Raw genomic sequence first — 20511 nt, 5'->3', positions numbered from 1 at the left:
TGTACTTGTTGATTTCTTCGACAAAACACTGAACAAAAAATTTACTTGTGAGTGTGCTGCCTGGTGCTTTTAAATTTTGTGATAATTTGAGCAGCCCAGAAAGCATCCCATAAATTAAATTATGTTATCGTATCTGAACATGTACACTAGTCATTAAATTAGATGGGAAATAATGATTCAGGGTAAACAACTGCACCAAGGGAATTCCATTTTTCTTCTCAAAATGTAAAATGTCTGTTGAAAAATCACATTGAACAGAGATGTGATTAACTTTTTATTTTACCAAACAAAACATCAATGATGACACAATCAGTCTTCATCAGAAGTGCTCAAATCACTCTCAGTGGCATCGTCTGGAATGTCCTCCTCCTCCTCCGAGTCCATTTCCAGGAGTGGTTGGTGGCTGAGGATTCTCTTGTACACGTCCTTTACTTTGAGCATTTCAGCTTTCAGTTCACTTTGTTTTTTTAAAACCAGGCTACAGAGTCCCTTCTGTGCATCCTCCGACATGCCAACAAAGGAGGCTGTAAAAAGAACAAAACAAATAAATGAGAAAAGTAAAAAAAACAAACAAACAAAAAAACATCACCTCATAAACACAAGGAATTAGGATGCTGTAATTAAACATTTTTTTAAAAGGGAGAAGGCAGTGTTAGCTAGCAATCTAGATATAGGTAAAAGATCCAGTAAGACTTTAGCATCTGCTCTTATTTTCAATCGATTCATCAAAAAATTAATAAATAAATAAAGTGCTTACAGTCTGAGGAGATTGTCCCCAACACCACAGAACGCATTCGCAACACTGTCCAGTGATGCTGCATCTCCCTGCAGAGCATCATCTCCTCCTCTCTCAGGCGCCTCACAGCCATCACCTTCTCAAAGACCTTTCTCTTTGTCCGGAGGTCAGCAGCAGCTACAGTTTAACAACATCAGATGGGAAAACATAGCAGCATATTATGATTCAAGAACAAAACATTCAACTACTGCTCAGATACTGGGAGTTTGTTTAAAAAGGATATTTAGAAATCAAGAGCTTACGTTCACTTGTGCTCTGCCAGGGCCAAACGTCGCTCTGCATGAGGGCATCACTGGATACGATTTGCTTTGTTGGTTCAGCGAGCTTGTTGTAGTCGTCAACAGCAGCCGCCAAGCGTTTCTTCTCAACTAAGATGACCTTGCGAATTCTGTGTCGCCTCTTGTTGCTATCTGTAAATAAGCATAAAAAATTCACACCTTCACATAATGTATATAGTTACATTTTAATCTACACTCATCAATTTGTTTGCTGGAACAAATCACATCCAGCTCAAACAAACCTGGATCTGATTTTATTCTGTTTACAAAGTAGCTGCACAAGCTGTACAAACTCAGCATCAAACCGTCCGTTTCAAAGAAACTGGGACACCATTTTGTCTGTAAAGACTTTGTGTTCGCACTCTGATGATGACGACAAGCTCCTCTATTCGTGCCTGCAACGCTCCAAGGCTGCCATCAGTTTGATCACTTTCTAAGTGAGAGGAATATTAATCAGAGCACAGGATGAGTAACAGTCACCAAACTACACTGGACTCTGTAATCACTGACTTGATGACATTCATTATAAGACATCTGGAGCCTTCATGTGCTGCTATCTCATGATAATCATGAGATAACAAGTATGTTGGTGTTCAGGTTTATAAAACCAACTAGTACGACATTATTTCAACCCAGGTTCTATCCAATTTGATGAAACGCAACAACTCTGCCATAAATTTGCTTTTCCAAGGCTTATTTTTCATTGTTTGTTGACACTGTCAGAAAGATCTTAACTCTAAGTTCTTTAATGAGGCCATGGTGGGTCCTATTGTTATACATGAGTTATACATCCTTTGTCCCACACGCCATCAGACTGTTTAACTCCTCTCTGGAGGGGAGAGGGAGGGGAAACAGGAGGACAAAGGAGGGGGGAACAACTAAGCTGTAGTGCCTCTGCACCTCACTGTACAATACCTTGTGCAATACTTTTTGTAAATAGTCAACAGTGCAATAGAATCAATACTTGAAATGTGCAATTCACTTGTATTTTTATTTTTTATTCCTATTTATTCTATTTATCCCCTTTGTATATTTTATTTATATTTGTCTCTGTATTTATATGTGTGTGTGTGTGTGTGTGTGTGTGTGTGTGTGTGTGTGTGTGTGTGTGTGTGTATATATATATATATATATAACAGTTCTGTAACTGTAACTTTGGTCGGTGCTGTGCTTTTTTTGGAAGTCGAATTTCCCAGAGGAACCCACCCGAGGGATTAATAAAGTTCTATCTTATCTTATCTTATCTCTTATCTCTTATTATATTGAGACTCACCTTCAGCCCATTGCTGCAGTGTGTCGTCATCCACACCCAGCTCATTTCTGCTCGCATTCAGGCTCCACTTGTTCTCTAAGGATCCTTATGATCTAAGAATGCATTCATAAATGTCATTCATATTGACATTAAAAGAGTACTGGTGTTTTCCCCCCATTACCACACACATTAAAATGGGTGTTGAAAAAATGACCTTTAGATATCACTGGCTCAAAGTGCGGCCCAGTTGTTCCACTTTCCTTTTGTTCCACCCCAAAGCCAGGAGGGTCAGCATGTCTGTTCGCCCTGCATTTCAGTTAGTATACAAATTAGAATTAATGAGCAGGAGACTGAGTGGAATCTCAGACACGGACACACACCTGCTTTAGACATGTACTTCGTTGTGATGGCCGCCCTAGACAGGAAACTGTTTACTTGTTCCACCTCTTCTCCAACTGTTGAACCGGCCCCATCCTGAAACGCACCTCCCCATTTGATCTATAGAAAGGAGGTCACAATACATGACTGCTGAATTCATTCAACCTTATAACAAAATGTCTCAAACTAATCCAAAACTACAAGCTGCAGTATACCTCGCATTTCCAAGTGTGAGCTTTGCATGCATGACGGAGAGAAGAGGAAGCATTGACAAGAGGTTCCTCAGCTCAGGGCACTGCTGAGCCACCTTGGTTAAATAGGGGAAATATTTACAGGCCACATCGGAGCAAAGGAACGTAATATGTCCTGGGACGCTAGCTGCCAACTTCCTCTGGAGAAAAAGGGGGTAAGCAAAGATCTCCCCTCGAAACATGTTCAATGCAGCTAAGAGGACTCCGTGGCGACAAACAGCTATTTCCATGCCCTCCTCATCCAACTTCCCAGTGGACTTTTTGGACGACTCCTTTGCTGCAGTCCAAGATGAAGATCCGCACAACCCTTTCCCCGGGACCTATACACTCAAAGATTTTAACATAAAAGACATGACATGATGAAGCCCTATCAGGGACAAACTTTTTAAAACAAATGCATAACAATTAGCTGAATTAGCCTCGAGTCACACAAGACCTCAGATCTCCCCAGGACAGCACTGATAACACAAAATAAAAATCATGTTGTTTTTTTTAAATACACATGGTGACAAAATTAAGTACACATTAAGATAAAGTAAAGTAAATAGTATTACGACAACACCAAGAGAAAAATAAAAAAAAATATCGACCCATCCATATATGTCTACACACACACACACACACACACACACACACACACACACACACACACACACACACACGTAAGTGTATATGGTTACGGCATTAACGTCATTTTAACAAGATTAACAGCACTAATATATATATGTGTATCTTACATGATTTGTGTGTCTCTGGATGTATTTCACAAACTCAGCAACTTCCTCATCTTTTTCAATGAAGACACCTTCAAAGTTCCCCTGCTCTGAAGTGCTGAACGAACACAGTGACAGTTGTTTGAAAAGAAACATTAAAATACATTTTTCTACAAATCCATATTTGACTTATGTCCACAATGCATAACGTACCTTGCATTAGACTGAAAGCGATAAAGCTTGCGGTTTCCATCAACTGAGACGGCAAGCATGTGTGGAGTGCAGGCAGGGCAGCTAAAGCATGGCTCCTTGCACATCCTGTCCACCTCAAACTTTACAGCACTCCACTCCAAGAAACTTTTACTGAAGGCATCAGCTGATATTCGGCCATTCTTTTACATAGAGGACATACAACAGAATATTCAAGGACAGTCAGCATAAACATTGATTTGCACAATTTCCTTAAACTTGGCAAATTTAGAAACTCACCCTTCCAAAATGGGCTGTTCGTTCATCCAGCATTTTGACAAATGCCTTAAGTGACATCCCTGGTGCAGCCTTCTTAATGTCATAGAAAGACTGAAAGGCATCCATTGAAAACAGGGTGCAGAAATTTAAGGTGCCAGGCCAATATCCACTACCCAGGATGTCCTTAACTGAGGGGGACCACATTAGGCCACAGCTGGTGCAGCTCACCACTGGCAGTGCAAGGTTATAATGGCCTTTAGAAAGGATAAGGATAAATTCAGTCATGGCTCAAAGCATTCATTTTTTTCATGTTGTTTTCAAAGCGGTCTGGTAAATCCAAATGACCTTTGACAGGTGCCCACATATACTGCGGGCCGAGGGTAATTAAAACAAAGATAGCAATGCACAATTTGCAATAAAACCTCCAAACACATCTATTGTGTATGTAGTGTGTGACAAAAGGGCAACTTACCATTTATGGTTACAAGAGCCACAATTGCGCCGGGTGAAACCTCAACGTTACCTGCTGGGCAGTCACACACAGTCTGGCCTTTGCACAGGCAACAGCCGAACTAACATTAAAACACACAATATATATAAAAAGAATTAGAAATTAACTGATACACAATAAATATACAATAACAGCACCCACTCATACTCATACATAGCAAGAAATGCATAAGACTTAAAAACTGTACCTATTGGCTTGTGAAACTCTGATGAAGGCTGCAAAAACCCTCCTGTTACTGCCTCTCTGTTGTGCAGGACAAAGCGTGTGTGAACTGCAATATCACAGTCAGCACAAAGGAATGGAAGAGACAGGCAGTCCAGACACCTCACAACTACTTGTTTGCCACACTGACACACACGGTGTGACTGTGGATCCAGAGTAGCTAACATATTGTCTATAAGACAAGGCCTGGCCTCTTTCCACTTTTGCGAGGACACCATATTTCTGATCGCCCAGTGAGTAGCAGCTGACTCAGACGACGTCTCACAAGTCATGGCTGCGTCCTCTTCTCCATCCTCCAACAACTGAAGGAGCTCCTGACGAAGCACCTCAGTTCCACACACTAACAGAAAAAAAATAAAGAAAGGAAGAAACTCTTCCACAAAGTGAAAAACACTCTGGGCAGTATGTTTCTTAGGACTGCACAAAAGCCCTGCATAACTCAACTATAACAACAAATATAAAAGTAAACAGAAATCACAACATATACAAGAAGGTAAAGTACCTTTTGTTGGGTTGACACTGGCAACATAACCAGGTTCTTCACGTGGACATTGATGCTGCTCTCTGGACACTGGGGGGGGGGATGAAGAATATTTACTTACTGAAATTCTTCGGTGAAAACAAGTTGTGAGATAAAATCAATGGTTGTGTGAACACTGACCACGTGGCATGCAACTAGTACTTCGACTGGTTGATGGTCTTTGAGGAATAAAAGCTCCCTGTCTGTCACGTGTTTTCCAGCGCACTGGTCTTGGCTGAGGTTCACTCCGTGCATCATTCTACGCAATTAACAAGGAAAAAAGGGAACACCTAAAATACAGTCCATGATTAAAGCAAAGATTATCAAACATCTTAAGTTAACCAACTTAATTTGACATAAACTTTAAACAAAAATTCAAATAACATAACGTTTACCTCTGTTTGTTTGAAGCGTTTATGAAAAAACAAACTTTGAAACACACATCAAGGTATTATGTTAAATATATGTATTTTTTACATACCTGCATTAGAATCAATCAGTTCCGCCTCATTTTCTTATTCTTATAAATGGGTCTCTCCGTTCTCCCGTCAGCCTTTGCTTACACAGGTTGCGTCTGATTGGCTGGAGCCGAGCGCATCCAAAACTAACAGGAGTGGTGAATGAATCTATAAATGTGTTTTACGTGTGAAATGAAAATAATAAACCTAACAAAGGATTATGTACGTTAAATCTGCGCACTTTCAGATCGTGAATCAGTTTGGAAAACACTGTGTGATGGCCACAACATGAAGCCATTTTATTGTTGAATTATCAGTGATACTTTCACGTGTTTTTGTTGAGAAATGTTAACGATGTCATTAAAAGAAAGCATTAAATTAGGGAGAAAAACCCGTTCGCGGAGAGGGTCCCCGGGTCTCCAGTTAGATTGTGCTTCACGGCGTCATGTTTCGCCGTGACGGGGTTATTATTGGAGTAAATGGATGGCTGGAGCCTCTGCTCGAAGCATCTCTGATCGCCGCGAGCACGTTCATATTGGAATGAATTGACAACCCACAGCGTCACATAAAAACGTGGAAGGGTACCTTAGGCGTCAGCATGAGAAGTTAAGGGACGTGACAAATCGTCATTATTTTACGCGTCGGGAGTGAGAACGGGTTGGTAAAAGAGGGAATTTTACTTCAGCCACAGAAATCCTAAACAGGAAGGAGGAGCAGAGTTACAGTGGATCACTATCCAGCAGGGAAACAAGGTTTATTTCAATTTCTTGGCCATGAGTGAGATTTACTGAGTGGGCAAATTAGGGAGACGACACCATCAGATCCCGAGCCCTCCATGTGTTAATCAAGAGACGGCTGCTGTGCTACATCCATAAATAATGAATAAATTAGGAGCTAAAGCTGAAAGGACAGTTTATTTGTACCATCTTCACGTGAACACATTCAAGAACATCACAGATGAAGAAACATTAAAAACTTCCACACTACATAAAGCAAGAAAAATAGTTTTTCTTTCAGGTGGTTTCAGAAAAACAGAAACATCAAACATCTCCAAGACTCTCTTTGAAAGAACTAAAATCCTTTGTTCTCATGGTCCAATCATGAGTGAACTCCCCGATGAAGCCTTGTGTGCTAAAACATGTCAGAGTTTCAAAGGTTAAACATGAGTTTCCAAAACGTTTTGCTGGAGAACAATGAACTATTTGACTGAGTTTCAATCATTTACAGACGAGCAAAACCAGGACAGAGAAAAAAGGACAAAACTGACTCAGTAAAACAACAGAAAAGAAGATCCCATGTAGATCTGTATTATGTAGAAGTTCAGCCCAGCAACCAGTTCAGTTCAACACAAGTTTAAATGATTCTATCTGAACTCTGTGGAGCCTGATCTCAAGCTTTTTGAGTCCGACACAGAAACCAGAGGATCTTTCTGTGTCTTCAGATTCACTGTGATCCAGTGATGGGAGTGATTTCAGCCCTGAGTGATCGCGCTGATGTTTGCACAGAGCAGACAATGAGGTGAATGTTTGGGCACATTGGTAACAGTGAAACAGTTTATTAGTAACGTGGGATCGTTTGTGTGCAGAGTATGAACTGAGATTCCTGAAGCTCTTGTCACACTGGTCACAGCTGTAGTTTCCTTCCATGTGCGTACGTTCATGCCTGTTACGACCATGTGAATGTGAGAAGCTTCTCTCACAGTGTCTGCACTTGTGTGGTTTCTCTCCTGTGTGGACTCGTTTGTGTCTTTTAAGTTCACCTTCAGTGGTGAAGGATGACCCACACTGATCACAGAGGTGCTTTTTAACCCCACTGTGAATCAGTTCATGTGTTTTTAATCCACCTGATGTGGGGAAGCTTCTCCCACATTCTTTGCAGTATTTCAGTTTGTCTCCAGTGTGTCTACGTTGATGTACTTTTAGGGTATTTTGCTGACTGAAGATTTTTCCACAGAGGTCACAAAGAAAGTCTTTCCCACCACCACGGTGATGACAGGGTTGAGAACTGGATCCATCTGTGTCGCTCTGCTTCTAAACAAAGACACAAAGACAGTGTAAGTCAGTCCTTCAACATTTGTATCCTGAACGTCGCCTGAAATAAAGAGCATCTCTGCAGACGTCCAACTACATTTGACTGTTTCAGTTAACACACTCAGTTTACTGGGCTGCAATAACTACAATACTACCACCATAATACTACAGTAATACTAAAATCATAACTGAAAGGAAAATCTGAATAATCACTCAGAGCTGCTTTTCCATGCAGTAGAATTGCTAACATGCTAACACAGTTTAATGAGCAGAGTTGTTCCAAACAGTCAGGCTAAAATGACAAGATAACAATATAAATACATACCTCACAGTAACTGCACTTGTAGAGTCTCTTTCTGGTGTGGATCTGTTGGTGTCGTCTCAGGTGACGTGGAGATTTAAAAGTCTTCTCACACAGGTCACATTGATAAGGTCTCTCCTCAGTGTGGGTAAACATGTGTTGTTGTAACTGTGCGTCTGTTGTAAAGTATTTGCCACACTGTTCACAGCAGTACACATCATGTCTGGTGTGAATGCGTAGATGTTCATTTCGGTGCCCTCTTTGGCTGAAAGTTTTTCCACAGATGTCACAGCTGTATGCCTTAATTCCAGAGTGGGTAACTAGATGCTTCTGTAAGCTGCTACTGCGAGTAAAAGCTCTGCCACACTGATCACAGCTGTACGCTTTAACTCCACTGTGGATGAGTTGGTGTCTTTTTAGGGAACGCTTCAAGGAAAAAGACTTTCCACACATGTTACAGCTGAACGGTCTCTCTCCAGTGTGGATGACCTGATGATGTTTTAGTGAAGCCTTCAGAGTAAACTCCATCCCACACTCGTCACAGGTGTATGCCTTAATTCCAGAGTGGGTAACTAGATGACTCTGTAAGTGGCTACTGCGAGTAAAAGCTCTGCCACACTGATCACAGCTGTATGGCTTAATTCCAGAGTGGGTAACTAGATGACTCTGTAAGCTGCTACTGTGAGTAAAAGCTCTGCCACACTGATCACAGCTGTATGCCTTAATTCCAGAGTGGGTAACTAGATGACTCTGTAAGCTGCTACTGTGAGTAAAAGCTCTGCCACACTGATCACAGCTGTATGCCTTAATTCCAGAGTGGGTAACTAGATGCCTCTGTAAGTGGCTACTGCGAGTAAAAGCTCTGCCACACTGATCACAGCTGTATGCCTTAATTCCAGAGTGGGTAACTAGATGCCTCTGTAAGTGGCTACTGCGAGTAAAAGCTCTGCCACACTGATCACAGCTGTATGCCTTAATTCCAGAGTGGGTAACTAGATGCCTCTGTAAGTTGCTACTGTGAGTAAAAGCTCTGCCACACTGATCACAGCTGTACGCTTTAACTCCACTGTGGATGAGTTGGTGTGTTTTTAGGCAACGCATCCAGGAAAAAGACTTTCCACACTGTTCACAGCTGAACGGTCTCTCTCCAGTGTGGATGACCTGATGCTGTTTTAGTGAAGCCTTCAGAGTAAACTCCATCCCACACTCGTCACAGGTGTGTTTTTTCTCTCCCTTTCTTCTGTGAGGTTTGTCGGCCTCCTGAGAGCGCTGACTTCTGGCTCCATGTTGGTCCTGCAGTGACAGAGATACAAACAGAGGCAGTGAGTGAAATGCAGTCGTGGAACAAACTCAGCCTTCAAACTCCATTAACACTAGTTTTAAACCTGGAGGTGGAGCGTGGCACCAAACACCTTAAAGGTCTCTTATCCCCACCTGCTGGTAGTTCTAACACATTACATCCAACCTGCTGTTAAAGATAATTCATGACTGTTCAAACACTAAAATCATGCACACACACACACACACACACACACACACACACACACATTATTTTATAATTTAGATTATTTTGTTGGTTCCTATTACATATTTCTATAATTTGTATAGATTTATACAGAATTATTCAGTGATAATAAATCCTGTTTGTTTATTCTAAAGGAACCCCGTTAGCTTCCACAACAGATGTTGCTCGTCTTCCGTCAAATACTCACATAAAATATTACACAATAAAGTGGATTCAAGATATCCACATAATTGCACTCTTACATCCACAGTGAGGTTTCACAATTGTTCAAATATAAGCAATCAATAATAATAATATCAATAACATTGAGGCACATTACACAAATTTCAAAAACAAATCATGTCTTACAATATTTACAACAACTAAAAGCTCTGTAAATCGGCTTTTAAGTGCTCATTGAAGTTTTGAATAATTCTCTAATTTTTTAAGGCAACTTATTCCACTTAAAAGTTGCTCTAAATGTAACAGTTTTACAAAACGTTACTTTTAACTCGAGCATTTACTAAATTGCAGCTTGTTGAAAACTGTGTAATATGATGATGTATTTCATCTGGATACTGCAGCTGAGCAGAATAAATGTGGTGTGTTTAACAGAATTGCTTTCTTTAGAACTACAAGTAAGCCATAGAATATTTTAGCCTGTACAGGAAGCCAAGAAAGGTTATTATGCATTTGATCAATATTAGTATAGTATGAACATCTTCACACTAATCTGGACGCCTTATTCTGGACTAACTGAAGTCTGTTAAGATCTGTCTTATTAGCTGCTGACCAAATGATTGAACAATACTCCAGATGAGACATTACTAGTGCATTAATGACATCTTTCATAATGAAGAAGTGATACACAAAGAGCATTTCATAGCCATAGCTATGCCTTGTCGGCAGAGTTATGTGACATTAGTGATGTTTGTACTTTCAGCGTTAACTTGGTTTTAAAGCCTTTAAAATATACGCCGTTCAATAGTCGACCTTAATCTGACAGAGATTGTGATGATTTTGTGGATAATTAAAGTCAGTCATATATCCACAAACACAACAAGCTGAAAGTCAGTGATGCTGCTCGGTTTGCAGTCCTGAACATCACGGCACAAGCAGGATCCACTGCACTGTTAATGTTAGCTGTGTTATATTGCTGCCTCTGTTCGGTGGTGTCGAGCCAAACGGACTTTAACGTGTGTTTGAACGAGCTGACGGTTCACTCGTTAAGCTGAAAGAAAGATGCTTTAATCACAGCAGTCACACATGTGTCCACTGCACCATCTGGAACTCTTCTTGTTTCGTAATAACACAAACACTAAATCCTGCTTCTCTGGTGCTGTTGTGTAGCAGTGTGTATACCTGAGACTGTCACCTGTCTGTCTGTCCTGCACTCTCTCTCTGTTTCTTTCTCTCTGATTGTGGAATAAAAGTATGAACATGTGTTTATAAGTTACACTTGTGTTTGAATCCTGCAGCTTATCACACATTTGATGTCCATGTGTGACGACTGCAAGTGTCCAGAGTGAGGACAGACTGAGGGACCCACTGCTGCACATCATCTGTGAGGCTTTGCAGCCCTGATGATCCACCAGGACAAACTCAGCAGTGTGTGAGGAAGAGGAGGAGGAAGAGCCAGCAGCAGCTGACAGATGGAGAGAATAGACAGACTGTTCCCTGTTTGTGAAGGACTGCTAGGAAAGTTTAACATAACTGTCTGTGCTGAATCAGTCTTATTAGGTAATGTTCAAATAATGTGATCATCCCAGTGTTTCCAGTGTGGGAGAAAGTACTCAGAGTACTCAGGGCCTTCAAGCTACACACTATGAAAGGCAGCAACAAGTTTAATGTTCAGAAACCTAAAGTCTGTATCAGCAGCAGAATGGAGCTAAAATAAATGTTGGTTTCAGTTCTATGAAGCTTTGAGTATTTTGGATCAGTAGCTGCTGTGTTTGTTGCATCATGTTGCTGTAACTGTTTATATGCTTTATATATTCTGAGCTAAGTTGATCTATAGTGTTACATCATATTCTATAAGGATGTTATGTGTTTGTAGACTTTCTGCCCAGTTTGACCCATTTAGCAGACGTCAGCCTGTTTAAGGCTCTGATATCTATTCTGTGTGACTTACAGCAGTTATGACATGGTCTGATTTTCTCACCCAATAAAGGAATATTTCATATATCAGTCGACTCTTCATTCTATCAGACACAGTTATCACAGCTCCTACATTTGCTTTTACACATATATGTAAGCATTGAGCCAAATTTAGTAATGACAACATATTAAATGAACAATATTTGTCTCTTATATGATACATCTGTATACACACTGTCACAGATACTTGTCTGTGAGTGAAGTGATTAATATAATAACTATAATATTGGCCATATTATATTTACATTACCACAGTGAGATGACTTTAGTCTCATGAACAACATCAGCTAATTGTTATTTACAGCTAATCTTAAACGACTGTTCAGCACAGAAATGAAGCCCAACAATCATGTTTCACAGTCCTGTGGTCTCAGCCTCAGATACTCATCAAATCACACAGAGCTCATGTAGAAACAAATGAACTAAATATGTTCTCCTTCATTTCTGTCAAACAAAGCTGTATGAAACGTTTCCAGCTGTTAGTATCATGGTTGCTAGGCAACCTGGGCAGCGCGACGGAGGCTAGACGTCCCATTTCACGAGCCTACGAGCCTCGCACTTCGGCCTTAGCGGCCTTTGAGTACGCGGCCCTTGAGGACTTTAAAGCTGCAGAACCTGAATCGGGATACAGCCATGATGATCTCCAGCCTCGTGCTCGCCAACATTCTCACCTGAGTTAAGAAGACGATCACTGAAATGGTCTCAGCAGGTCCTTTGATGACAGCAATGAAATGCAGTGGTAAGGCTTTTTGGGGATTAAGTTCGTTTTCATGGCAAAGAAGGACGATGCAGTTCATCTGATCACTCCTCATAACATTCTGGAGTGCAGGCAAAATGCTATTATAAAAACTTAAGCAGCAACTTCTCCAGGTTCCAATATTTATGCAATTCTCAAACCTTTTGGCCACGACTGTATAACCTCTTCTGAAGTTTAGTGGATATTATACATGGTTATGCTCAGGATGTGTCGGCCAGTTTCCACTGGAAACGCCTTTTGGTTAAACTGTCAGCGAGGAATTTGCATTTGCACTGTTACATTTTTATATAACTTTAATGCACATAAACAACAGCTGCTTGTTTCAGTGAAAATACATTGATGGGTTTTTAATAAAGTTGTGCAGCTGTAAAGTATTTTGTCTGCTGTCAATTCTATCGTCAGCTACATCGTTATGGCAAATGTTCAGATGTATATGGTGATAAATATCTTTGGTCATATGGTCCTGCTCTGTCTGTCACCTTCTGTGTTGAGCTCATTGTTTCCTCTGTAGTGGCTGAGCTGAGTCCAAGTAGCTGAAAATGTTCCTCTGCTGCTCCGTCAGACTCTCCTCCTCCTGCTGATCAGCTGGGACACAAAACAGATCTTTGTTAGGCTCCACACTGCACTGAAGAGTCAAAGTGTCTCATATGTTCATCTGACAAGTAAAAGAACACATTTTTGTTTCCCGAGGTGGGCAACTTGTTGGAAACAAACACAAAAGGTTTGAGCACTGATACCTGCCATTGCTGGCTTTGAAAGATGCAACGCCAGCAATGTGGATTGTCAAGACTCAAACCAATCATCAAGCAAAGACAACAGGGATCATTTGTTTCTCTTTATTTAGCATTCACAGCATTTGTAGTTGCCTTCTGTGCAGGGGAAGTCCACGCACACTGTGTGGTACCGCCATCCGCAGAAGGTGCATTCAACCTCTGTAAGAGAAACGAGGTTGTCTGAGACTGAAATGATATTCACTAAAGAAGTGGGGATTTGTAAAACTTCAAGTGTATGATAAGGTGAAAACAAATACACAACTGCATGTCATGTAGTTGAAGGTTTTTTTTCTTTTGGAAGACCGGAAAACACTGAAAGTTACAAATTAGTCCTTTATTTATCCAGGTAAAAAAAAATCTCATTGAGATTAAAAATCTCATTTCCAAGAGAGACCTGGCGTCATGGCAACACAAGTCACATACCACACAGGTATATAACATTTAAAACAAACACAATATCCCAACATGTGTAACAAATGTATTGTGCTTGAAACAAATTCAGAATAGGTGATAAAGCAGCTGCACATGTGTGTCACGAGTAAATCTGGCTGTATAACAAACAGAAACAAGTGATCCTGCTGTCTTTGCTCAACGGTTGGTTTGAGTCTTGACAATCCACATTGCTGCCATCTTTCAATATGTTTGAATGCACCAGTGTAAGTGCAGCCACTCAGACTCAATGTGTTCATAGAAACAGGTGCAGATGTGTCACGAGTTCATCCAGCAGTAGCTATGGCACTTGGCCACAGGGGGCAGCAGTGGACTGACCTGCATTTGAGACTGCTCCAGCTGCTGTGACAGTCAGTAGATCTGCTACAAATTGCAGATCATATGCAAGTTTTGAAATGACATTATAAATATTCCTAACTTAGCCACGGCAGCCATGTTGATGTATTACCTATATTGGCTGAAAATGTTCATTTGCAGAGAAAAGACACAGGCAGACTGTGCTTACAGGATGTTACATGTTATTATGTGATGTTACTGAAATCATCATGAATAACAGGAGTGGTGATTCCTGTAACTTTGTGTATATAATTTGGCATTTCTTACTGATGCAGGCCAAAAATAAATACATAAACTGAGCACCTGGTGGCTTTGAACTTTTGTTGTCCATCTTCCATTGGTTTGAATTTTGCGCTCCAGTACAAACACAAATCCCCCAACCCGAGGATCAGCACAATTAACCTAACAGACCTACACCTTAGTTCACAGATTCACTTTGTCTAAGGTTGATTTCTGGGATTTCACACAACCCAGGATTCAGATCGTGAATCCATGATGGGCTTGGATTTACAACATTATAAATGAAATGTGCTCTACTTGGAAGCAGCCGGCCCCGCCCCTTTTGACGGGTTGTGTGAGACTTTAAATCATCAAACTGTAAATTATAATTTAAATTGTTATTGATCCTTTACCCCGAGTCCTAAAGTGTAGATTTATTTTCTTACTCTTCTTATATTTATTGTTTGTTTACTTGCACCGCTGTAACTGCAGCCTCGTCGTCTCGTCTCTATCCGGTTGTTCAGTCAGACGTCACGGATGACGTTGCAGGTATTTCCGGGTCTAAGTGCTCCTCAAGAAGGAGATGAAAACGAAGATGAAAATCTACATAACATGGAGGTTTTGGAGAGTTAGTAATGTTAGCCTAGTACCAGTTATATTAGCCTAGTTAACCTGGTACCAGTACACAGAGCAGCGCTGCAAGTGTTTGTTAGAATGTTTAGAATCAGAATCAGAAAGGGTTTTATTGCCAAATGTTGAGCAGGTTTACAACATCAGGAAGGAAGGAACATCATTAGGGTAAGCATTAACTTTCTTTCAATGTAGGTGCATGTTGAGGGTCAGTCAGTCAGGTTCAGCTCCTGTGAGTGCCCGATTGGCAATGATAAGTGCCATCATATGGCGGCATTGTTGATTTGGGTGGAGAAGAATGTGTCTCGCACTGACGTGGAATGTGTGTGGAAGAGGGTAAAATCATGCAAAGCAGAAGAAATTACTGCCAATAGAGTGTCTGTGATGACACCCTCAACAACACAAGGTCAGTTATTTATTTAAAATTTGCCCTTTGAATTAATTATAATAATTATTTTCTTAACTTTTTAAAAAGCATTGTGTTTTATATGCTAAAATTATTATTTATTCAGATTACTAAAAGCTTTTTTTTTTTCAGCTGGAATCGAAAGACCTGTCTCCCAGGAGGACAAGGAATGGGCAGTGGCATCCCTATCGAAATTGCAACGTTTTACTGGGATGGGTTGGATTTTGAGTCCTGAATGCTCTCAGGTACTTTGATATTTACTTTAACATGTGGTATAAATTGTACATGTATGTAAACTCTTGTAAATTACATACAGCAGACTGTTTGCTTCCACTGTCCCCACTTTATTTTTTACATGTATTTTATATACTCTGTACCTGACTTTGTCTATTCTGTGGTCAAAATTTCTTGGTTCCATTAAAACCTTTAAAATCCTTTTGCTTTAAATCTAGGCTAAACCAGCCAAGACATTTGATGAAGTGCTGAGGAACCTGGGATTTCCCCAAGCAGAAGACAAGGCTCGTTATCTCTTGGCATCACTGGCTGTGTCTGACGAAGAGAAGAAACAGATTGAGGAAGCAACAGTTGGGCAAACGAAGAATGCATTGTGGTAAGAAAGTGCTTTGAAATTAATTCTGTTAAGTGTTAAGTAGGAAATTTTAGTTAACTGTGTCTCTTAATTTGTGTTTCTTTATAAAAGGTCAGCATATCGCAAGAAGAGAATCACAGCCAGCAACTTCGGTTTGGTCCTGAGTGCAGTCCAGCGGCGCTCATACCCCCCTTCCTTATTTAAGACTCTGCTTGGACAGTACAACCTGACAGAAGGATCTAAAGTAAGTTGTTAGTAAAAAGGGTCTGTGCATCTAAGAATTCCTTTATGACTAAGTTGTATTTTCATCCCCAAAGGCATGTGATTGGGGGATCCTTCATGAGCCAAAGGCCAAGCAGTTGTACACTGACTGTACTGGTGCAGCTATCAAGGAGAGGGGACTGTTTTTATCTAACAGTGGCCTGCTTGGTGGTTCTCCAGATGGGACTGTCTCTAATGAGTGCATCATTGAGGTGAAATGCCCATGGTCAGCCAGAGCCAAAACTGTATTGGAAGCTGCAGAAAGTAAGGACTTTTTCCTACAGCTGGATGAGGCAAGTGGTTCCCTGGTATTAAAAAAGAATCACAACTACTGGCATCAGATCCAGGGCAACCTCTATCTCACAGGGGCGAAAAGCTGTCACTTTATTGTTTGGACTCCATGTGACTTTTTCATCTTGCATGTGGATAGAGAACAAACTTGGGCTGTTAACATTGAAGCGTTGGAAACGTTCTACCGGGAAGTTTTTTTACCCCATATTTTATCGCAGCTTTGAATTCATATCAGCATGAGTAATTTATCAGTCCAAATGTTTATAGTTAATTTTAAAACTATTTGGAAATTGTACATTTTTTGTCATTGTAACTTTGTAAATATATTCAGATAAATTCTTAAATTATATTAATTTTTGATTTGAAAAAATAAAATGTTTTGGACAAACTGTTCCTGAAAATAAAGAGTAACACATGTATCTGGTATTCTTCATTTTAATTGAAAATGCATAGCAAGAAAACTAGGCAGTAATCAGGAAGCTGGAATGGAATGAAAAATGTAACAAGCCATTGATAAAAACAGAGTAAAACATTATACGAATCACAAATGAGACCATTCTCAATTTGAAACTATGCAACTAAGTTGTTTTTATGTTGTAACATCCTGAGTATACACACAAAACAATCCACTTAGGAGTTATAAATAATAAAAGTAAACTTATTCAACAGTTGTGTTTTCTGGTCCACAAGTAGTTAGAAAATGACACAATGTACTTTTACCTCTGAACTCTCACAGGTATAATTTATTCAATTTCACGGAGAATGGGTGTTTGTAAATTTGTAAGACACACACATGCTTTCAAGATCTTATTAATATTTTTTTTTAACTGATATGGGATGTGATGCAAAATTGAGAAAACTTTCAGTCTTTGAATGGAACGCTCTACATGTATTCTTGCACAGGAAATCTTCCTGTTGTTGTTCACTTCCTCCTGTGTGAATTGTCCGTTGGTGAGGAAGGACGGAATGTTCAGTGAGACCCCTTCTGGTAGGATGTCCCGAATTGTGAAGCCCTTATCTGCAATGACCATGTCACCTGGTTGTAGATGTTGCAGTACTCCACAGTCAGCTGTTATGGCCTTATCTGAGGCACTTCCACCGTACAAGTTGCTTACAAAGGTTATTACACCATTAGGAGCCACACCAATTAGAGCCTTTAGTGTGGTCCGTCCTTTGTACTGGCTGTACAAATGACTTTGTGTGTCAAGTCTCTCTGTGTTACAAACAGAAACTTCCGTGCAGTCAAGCACAATCCTGCAGTTAGGAAATGGTTGGAAGCAATCTGGCAGCGATGTTTGATTCTTGGCTCTCGAGGGAATGTTGTTTTCCAGCATGCCAACATACAAAATGTCATACAGTGCACTAACAATTGTTGTAAAAACATTACTGTGCCTCTGCTGCAGTTAAACCTTATTGAAAGGTCTTCATGACCAAAATTAAGTTTAAGCTTGATCAGGGTTAGAAATAACTGGTCAATTAGGGGCATCATTTGGACAGTCCAATCAGAATGATATTTAAGATCAAATCTGGAAAGAAGCGCTTCTAAAAACAGGACGGAAGCAGCATCGGGCAATCCAGTATAGTACTGGACCCTTTCAGGATTGTCAGATATTTGACTGAATGAGAAAGTCTGCTTCTGCTTCTCTACTTGTTTTTTAAGTTTTTCATTCTCTATTCTTAGCATGTCATTCTGAATCTCTAGCACCAGAAGACTTTGGGAAGAACTTGTGGAACTTGCAGTATCTGTCTGTGTAGCTGCATTGTTGGAATGATGTGGCTCATCTGATATTTCACTCTGATTTTCACCAATAGCCGGGACCTGCTCTTTTTTCTTCTTTTTTCTAACAGGGTTGTGGTCATCTGGGAACTGAAAAGACTTCCCGTCGTTCCATGCAAATCTTGTTGGCCCCGCAGCTTTTCCTTGAGGGAAGTGCCAACTGCAGACTCTTGAGTTGCAGTTTGGGGTGAAGTTTTCACGTCTGTGGAAGTGTTTAAAAAGACAGAGAGAAATTTCAGATCATACGCTAGCCCTCCATTAGTTATGATTAATACAAAAAAAAAAAAAAAATAGAGATAAATAATAGAGAGAAGCTTCTTTCATCCAGATGAGAGAAGCTTCAAGAAACTTAAAGCTTAAAGAAGTCCAGATGCTTTTCTTACACATCGTTGTACTAATTTGCTTTTAAGCTTACCAGAAAGATAAGTACTGGCAACCTTTGCTAGCTATTTGTTGGTTAGGTCTTTATTTTGGTAATTAACTGGCACATAGGCTGGGGATTGTAATGTATTTTCTTACATAGACATCGCTTTTTGGACGTAATTTTTATTCCTCTGAGCATCGAAAGCTAACTAAGGTTCATATATATAGCGAAGTGACCCTTAGCTCTCAATCTTTGCTTGGAGAAATAAAAATGACTTCAAAAATGCAACAACGTCTTTGTATTAAAAAAAACACAATAAAATCCATTGTCTATATAAGTACAATTACTCGTAAAAGCCAGTTTGTCTTTTAGTAGCGGGTTTTAATTGTTCATCACTAGCTATATTAGCTAACTAAAGTAAGAGCCCACTAGCTCTTATCTTACAAATTTATTCATTCACTTACGAGTTGTAACATACCTTATCAACTTCAGCCACTTCCTCTTCTCTCTCTTTTCACAAGGAAACCGGTAAAATGACAGATTAGACTGTTGTTTTGAGCCAGATTGGTTAAAACAACCAGGAACACAGCATTGTGTCATATTGAACACAGGAGCGTTTAGACCCGGAAGTAGGATTCGTCGGATTCGTCGCGTCATCACTGAACAACCGGATATGCTGGACTGTCTGTAGCGGAGATGACAATAAAGTTTACTTTGACTTCAGCAGCGCGCAGGCGCACCGAGGGCTCTCGCGCTCACTTTATAGAATGTAGAAAAAACATGGGTGCAGATTATAAGTCTGTATCATAATATCTGTTTGTTGTTTTTATTTTGTTTTGCGAGTTGGTTATTAGATGCCGCTCCAGCCAGCCAGAGACTCCCCGCCGCCCCGCCCTCTCCTCCCTGTGCCGCCAGCAGCAGGCGCACCTCGCAAACGGAGGGCGCCCTTACTCCCAGCAAATGGCTGATAGAAAACCGATCGGTGCCTACGAATTTCCCAATATGCGCTGGCATGACGTCGGGGAAGCATGGGTACGACCGATTCTTTTATTTTTTTCTTGCCCGTGATGCCCCCCCCCACCACGATGCATTCTATTGGTTTGCACACTTACACACACCCAGCTGTGGTTTCCTGTTTTGCTGGACTCTGGAGAGCCCCGCCTTTAACGCTCTTCTCTCACAGAGAGCAACAGAAAACTTGGAAAAACTCCAGATTGACTGAACTCAGTTCAAAGTTACCTTGACACCTTTAGATGTGAGACGTAGTGATGGTCCGCTTGAAGCTGACGCTCCGGTGCGTGTGTCAGAAAGATCAACGCGCTGCTTCAGAAGCACCGTGTCGAGGCTTGATTCGTTTGGCCGGAGTCACGTGATCAGTGACGTCTGAAGCTTCCTTTAGAACGTACCTTTTTTTAAATCGAACTTTATTGAAACACAATGAGTATACAACATACAAACAGATGAAGTTTACAAAAGAACAGAACATGAACATACAGAACCAGGAGTAAAAAAATTATGATATGAGGAGGCGAAAAAAATCTACATATAAATATTGTTCTGAGAGGCTTTTTGTTGGTTGAGTCTGAAATTGATTGTATGTACAATTCATATCCTTATAAAAAGGCAGAAATATGGTGTTTTATTAATAAACTTACATTTATGGATATAAAATAGCTAAAAGTATTAACAAATTTTTTATAAAAAAACATTTATCATTCTTCCTGGGGAACTTAAAGAAAAAGAATAAAACATTTTCCATCGTAAAGAAAACTCCCTTAAAATATAGACAATAACAAAACTGCTAAATTCTTCCAGAATC

General features: G+C 40.3%; 3 protein-coding genes across 12 annotated transcripts; 1 reads left to right on the top strand and 2 right to left on the bottom strand.

The window, feature by feature from the left end:
* Nucleotides 1-261: 261 nt before the first annotated feature.
* On the bottom strand, nt 262-5853 carry LOC113034059 (uncharacterized). Of its 6 annotated transcripts, none has more exons than XR_013908702.1 (6): nt 5531-5791; nt 4158-5440; nt 3882-4060; nt 3596-3786; nt 2920-3559; nt 262-2824 (listed from the first exon to the last, which is right to left on the bottom strand). XR_013908702.1 is itself a non-coding variant. In XM_080300549.1 (5 exons), the coding sequence occupies exons 1-5, from the start codon at nt 4338-4340 to the stop codon at nt 2758-2760; spliced, it is 879 nt and encodes a 292-aa protein (XP_080156675.1). In that variant the 5' UTR covers nt 4341-4405; the 3' UTR covers nt 262-2757. The 6 variants fall into 6 exon arrangements, 1 of the variants encoding a protein (XP_080156675.1); XR_013908700.1 differs by lacking the exon at nt 5531-5791 and having other exon boundaries at nt 262-524; nt 758-2824; nt 2920-3275; nt 3693-3786; nt 4158-4405; XR_013908704.1 differs by having other exon boundaries at nt 2920-3282; nt 3693-4060; nt 5531-5853.
* Nucleotides 5854-6742: 889 nt separating this feature from the next.
* On the bottom strand, nt 6743-20087 carry LOC113034127 (uncharacterized). Of its 5 annotated transcripts, XM_080300546.1 has the most exons (5): nt 19932-20055; nt 13463-13528; nt 13076-13181; nt 8203-9471; nt 6743-7877 (listed from the first exon to the last, which is right to left on the bottom strand). In XM_080300546.1, exons 3-5 carry the CDS (start codon nt 13091-13093, stop codon nt 7185-7187), a joined length of 1980 nt encoding a protein of 659 aa, XP_080156672.1. In that variant the 5' UTR covers nt 13094-13181; nt 13463-13528; nt 19932-20055; the 3' UTR covers nt 6743-7184. The 5 variants fall into 5 exon arrangements, 4 of the variants coding, with proteins under 4 accessions (XP_080156672.1, XP_080156671.1, XP_080156674.1 ...); XM_080300545.1 differs by lacking the exon at nt 13463-13528 and having other exon boundaries at nt 19932-20087; XM_080300548.1 differs by lacking the exon at nt 13463-13528 and having other exon boundaries at nt 6743-7874; nt 19932-20087.
* LOC113034128 (uncharacterized) lies at nt 15005-16968 on the top strand. Its single transcript, XM_026188472.2, has 4 exons — nt 15005-15655; nt 15863-16020; nt 16111-16243; nt 16317-16968. Exons 1-4 carry the CDS (start codon nt 15623-15625, stop codon nt 16773-16775), a joined length of 783 nt encoding a protein of 260 aa, XP_026044257.2. The 5' UTR covers nt 15005-15622; the 3' UTR covers nt 16776-16968.
* Nucleotides 20088-20511: the final 424 nt, after the last annotated feature.

This window comes from Astatotilapia calliptera, chromosome 4, assembly GCF_964374335.1.
Source record: "Astatotilapia calliptera chromosome 4, fAstCal68.1, whole genome shotgun sequence".
Lineage (NCBI taxonomy): Eukaryota > Metazoa > Chordata > Actinopteri > Cichliformes > Cichlidae > Astatotilapia > Astatotilapia calliptera.
The sequence above is the reverse complement of the archived record's forward strand: the minus strand, read 5'-3'. Positions and strand labels throughout refer to the sequence as shown.

What these genes read in the sequence shown, in the direction of transcription:
- LOC113034059 (XM_080300549.1), bottom strand. Translation starts at nt 4,340, where the DNA reads ATGTGGTCCCCCTCAGTTAAGGACATCCTGGGTAGTGGATATTGGCCT. An exon ending in CGCTTTCAGTCTAATGCAAG is followed by an intron (nt 3,787 to 3,881) that starts GTACGTTATGCA and finishes GTGTTCGTTCAG; the next exon opens with CACTTCAGAGCAGGGGAACT. An exon ending in CTCACACTTGGAAATGCGAG is followed by an intron (nt 2,825 to 2,919) that starts GTATACTGCAGC and finishes TCCTTTCTATAG; the next exon opens with ATCAAATGGGGAGGTGCGTT.
- LOC113034128 (XM_026188472.2), top strand. Translation starts at nt 15,623, where the DNA reads ATGGGTTGGATTTTGAGTCCTGAATGCTCTCAG. An exon ending in TGAGTCCTGAATGCTCTCAG is followed by an intron (nt 15,656 to 15,862) that starts GTACTTTGATAT and finishes CTTTAAATCTAG; the next exon opens with GCTAAACCAGCCAAGACATT. An exon ending in ACCTGACAGAAGGATCTAAA is followed by an intron (nt 16,244 to 16,316) that starts GTAAGTTGTTAG and finishes TCATCCCCAAAG; the next exon opens with GCATGTGATTGGGGGATCCT.
- LOC113034127 (XM_080300545.1), bottom strand. An exon ending in ACAAGTGCAGTTACTGTGAG is followed by an intron (nt 7,878 to 8,202) that starts GTATGTATTTAT and finishes GTCTTTGTTTAG; the next exon opens with AAGCAGAGCGACACAGATGG.